The 4,424-nt window shown below is 30.5% G+C and overlaps 1 protein-coding gene across 1 annotated transcript in view; it reads left to right on the top strand.

Moving 5' to 3' along the window:
- Nucleotides 1–1,146: 1,146 nt before the first annotated feature.
- LOC107443265 (defense repressor 1) overlaps nucleotides 1,147–4,424 on the top strand; it is a gene marked incomplete in the record, with an annotated part of 27,060 nt that continues 23,782 nt past the window's right edge. Inside the window, 2 exon segments of the mRNA XM_071182249.1 lie at nucleotides 1,147–1,394; nucleotides 2,958–3,148. Of these exon segments, the coding sequence (XP_071038350.1) occupies nucleotides 1,308–1,394; nucleotides 2,958–3,148 (278 nt within the window).

Raw genomic sequence — 4,424 nt, 5'->3', positions numbered from 1 at the left:
CTGTAGTGCTGTCAAAGAAGAAGTCGCTTCCCTAACATTCTCTACCAACGAAGTTATGGAATTATTCAAACTCCAAAGGAAGCAATCTTGAAATTAAAGGACTAGTATTGCACAATTGTTAATTTGTAATCGCGCCCTTGATGATTTGACAGCTGGAAAAGTCCTCACATGGTTAAGAAGTGTGGTGCGGAGACCAGGGGAGTAAAACCACCACCTTTTCTCCAATCTAATTGTGTTATTATAGAAAGCGCATGTACCAGAATTGTCTTCGGTTTAACATTAAGAACCATTCTCTCAACCTACGATTTTTTTGCACGTGAAGGAATCTCAGACAGAAATTGTCGTCAAGTAGCAATCAAAATGGGCTATATATAGCAGAACTCTTGATCTATAGTACCTTGCATACTTTCACCATTATCATGTAGACAGTCATAGGAGATGGAAAGACTTCGATTTCCGTCTTGACTTTCAAATTGATTTAATTTTTTTTAAGTTTTGAAACTCTACGGAATTCGAAATTGTATTAAACATAGTTCTTAGAGTGAGCATCGTCGGAAGTTTGAAACATATTTTTGAGAGTCTGAATGCGAAAAGTATTGACGATTGAAATGGGCTACAGGTGGCGTAAAGCAGCGCTCTCCACATGTGGTAACACTTCGCATGCTTTCACCATTAAAGTGTGGAGAGTCATAGGTTAGTTTCCGACCTGATTTTCAAATAGATTAAAAACTTTGAAGTTAGGTAACTATATGGAACTGAAAACTGCATTGAACATATTTATAAAATGAAACGTCGCTGAAATTTAAAAATAATAATTTTGACTAGTAAATACGAAAAATGGCAAGAAAGAGGAAAATATTGTTGTACATTCCTGAACAGCTGAAAAGAGAAGAGGGAGAGGTTCAAGACATGGAACCGGTCTTCACCCCAGACGGCGTATTCGAGCGTTGCGATCGCAAATTAGTGAACAACCAAAAAATCGCCAATCAAGTTTTCGTTTGCCTCTCCAAATTTACATCTGCGAATTTTACAAATGCAGTAAGAATCACCCTTAAAGGATGAGTATTCCTTTCAGTGTTCAACTTTTTACTGCCATCTGGGGAGTATCTTTAATAATTGCGTTATAGAACCTCTGTAGATTAACCGTGTTACACATTACATTTACATGTTGTTTTGTTATTCTTTTTGTTATAAGTTCTGCTAGGAAACTGTCAGCTGGTGTGGTATTCAGCAATGAAAGGAAGCTAGAATGGAATTTTTTACAATTAAATATTGTTAAAATGTTCAATATTTGATTTAAAAACACTATGTTGTGCCTTGTGAGACAAGCTGATTCTGTGATACTTGAAGTCGAGATAGATTCCAAAGCAAAAGGAAAACAATGCCTTGATAAAGTATGTTTTGTTTATGAAGAATGAAGATATTTACTTTGTTGACAAAATATTGAGTTCATGCACAGACAATGGAAAATGTATTAATGATGTGTTTCATTTAGTTACTTTTCGATACTTAAATCATAATTCTGATTTTATCTGAAACCATAATTTTCATTTTTCAGTAAATAAAATTTTAATAATTAATTCTGAGAAAAATAAAATATGCACCACGAAATCTTCTAAAAATACTTGTCCACATAGAAGATACCTATCTAACTCCACGATTTTTTAAAATTTTCATTATTTAATTTTATGTGAAATTCAAAAAATAGTTATATATCTGAAAATTTAAATTACTGAAATTATTTTAATAAAATTGTCATAATGGTTAAAAGCCTATTTTGTCATATTTAGCAAATTAAAAAATTTCAGATTTCTAAGCAGTAAAAATGTTCTTTAAATTCAGTTCTTTGAAATATGAAATGTTAAACTATCTAGTTATTTTAGGTATCATCTTACTTTTAAAAAATGTCAATATTGCTATATTTAATTTAATTTTTCCTTTCGTTTTGGTATGAAATTTTCTTTGTTTTATAATCGGGGTTTTTTTCCGTAACGTGATCTGTCGCTCCAACTACAATCGCCAAGGTGCCAAATAGATCCTAAACTTGCAAATTTTTAATTAATAAAAAAAAATTTCGATGTTTGCCTGGGGGTGGCTACGACTTATACCTTTCAAGTTAGTCCCTTTCTGTGATGTTTTTTTTAAGTTTCTCGCTGGCCACTGCCCGGAAGTTTCCAAGACATGACGGTTATTCTGACAGAGATCACGATACGGAAATCTCCCCATGTAATTGTATCTATTTTATCTTCCTTTTGGAAAGAAAGAAAACAAATCAATATTACTTTGATTTCATATTAGTGCTAGAATTTTTATATTGTTCATTACTATTAAAGTTTTAAGTATATTATTCTTTAAGGAAGATTTCCGTATTGTGATTTGCAATACGGTAGAATAATTGCCAAATCTTTGCGATTTTGGGGATGCAGCCCATGATTGATTTAAAAAAAGTTAAACATTTTATAAGGAGACTGACTTTAAGGGTGTAACTCGAAGCCATTCCCAGGCAAAACTGTACATGTTTGTTTTTTTTTAAAAATTGGAAGTTCAAAATGCATTATGTACCTTGATGATTGCAATAGATTACAAAAGGGAAATATCTTTATTCTGTGCATACTACTTCTTAAAAAATAATTTAAAGATTTATTATTCTTTAGAAAATTAATAGAATGATTATAGTTCATGTACCAAAGATTAATAAAATAAAATTTGCTAATTTTATGGATAATATTTCACTTATTTTTTAAAAAGTTTGTAGTATAGATTGAGTTGATAAATTAGTACAAAATTTTGCATTTGTGAAATCTTTTACATTAGTTAAATATTTATAATATTTAAATAATTTTTTTTATTTTTGTTTGATTCTGTCACAGTAGAGCTAGACTTATGGGCTAATTTAAAATTCAGTGTGGTTTTTAATAGTTGTCTTGGTGTAATATTTTATTTTGTATTTTTTCTAGGTTTGTGAAGTTCTAGGTATAATTGAATCTGATTACATGGGTTTGCAATATGCTGGTCCACATGGAGAAAAGTTGTGGTTAAATTTGCGTAACCAACTAAGAAAGCAATTGCCTGGGCCTCCACCATATCGACTTGATCTAAGAGTTAAATTTTTTGTTCCTCCCCATCTAATTCTACAAGATGTAACACGGTATGTATATGTATTAAACATTTTACCACCTTAAAATTAGTAATTCTAAATCAGAAATTATGCCCTTTATTATTATTAATACTATTGTTATTAACTAATTGATATATCTTTTAGTAATTTTTATGTAATTCTTTATGATTTTTGTAAATTTTTGTTTCATAATTGCATACTAATATGTCTACATTGTTGAATCTATTATTAATGCTCTATATTTCTGCAACATATCTGCAGAAAATATTTTTTTATTGGCCTACCATTATTAATACTTAGAAGTTTATGTATTTCAAGGCTTAAAAATATTTTTAGTCCAAAAACAGGCCAATTTATTACCTATGTAATGCACCTGGAAAAAATTTTTCACTCACTTTTTTAACAATGGCGCTTTAACTTTTAGCATATTGATGAGTTTTTTTTTTTTTTTTCTTCAAATAAATGTCAATGTTGTAAAAATGGGCATTGCTGTAAATAAGAAAAAATAACTTCCTTTCTCAGAACTATATTGTTTTAAACAAAGTAATAATTGTTAGTCAAATTGTGTTTTTGTTGGTAATTAAAACAACCATTTGCAAGCTAAGGATGATATTTATTTTTAAGTATCCTTTCTTTTTCAAACAGGACAAAACAAATATTTACTGCTGTTTATAAAATAGTCTAACTCCAGTGGCATACGCAAGGGAGGAGTTTAGGGGTTTGAACACCCCCCTTGAGCTCAGACAAAATGGCAAAAATAAACATTTTAGTAGAAATTATGCGAGTATTATTTTTTAAGACTATATATTTTTATTTGCCTTATGCCTACCTTTTTATCTCAGGGTATTTCTCAGAATACTGAAAAAAAAAACAATCACTATAATAGGGTTGTACTTTTGAAACCACTGTTATGGACTGGTTCCTTTCTGTTCTGCCAGTCGCGATAGTTTTCGAGACTGGCTGTCATTTGCGAGGTCTTTACGCGATGATTCTGGAATCTTAGACGTTCTGTCGTCTTTGAGACAATTCGAGAATTTTGGAGATGTGGTGAAAAATTATATAAAAGGGAGAACGGAGTACAATGTAAGTTTTTCTGTTCTACAGAAATGTGATACTTCCGTTGAAGAAAACGTTTCTAGCATAACGAAATCTGATGAATGTGAAAGTGGCCCTCAAAGTGTTACTTCCCACCCATATGACATTGGACTTTTTTCAGAAGATATTACATGCGAGAAGATATTACATTATGTTCTTAAACTTAAAAAATCAAATCAAAATTTAACTAAACAATGTTGTCTAAATAAAA

This window comes from Parasteatoda tepidariorum, chromosome 6 (genome assembly GCF_043381705.1).
Source record: "Parasteatoda tepidariorum isolate YZ-2023 chromosome 6, CAS_Ptep_4.0, whole genome shotgun sequence".
Lineage (NCBI taxonomy): Eukaryota > Metazoa > Arthropoda > Arachnida > Araneae > Theridiidae > Parasteatoda > Parasteatoda tepidariorum.
The sequence above is the reverse complement of the archived record's forward strand: the minus strand, read 5'-3'. Positions and strand labels throughout refer to the sequence as shown.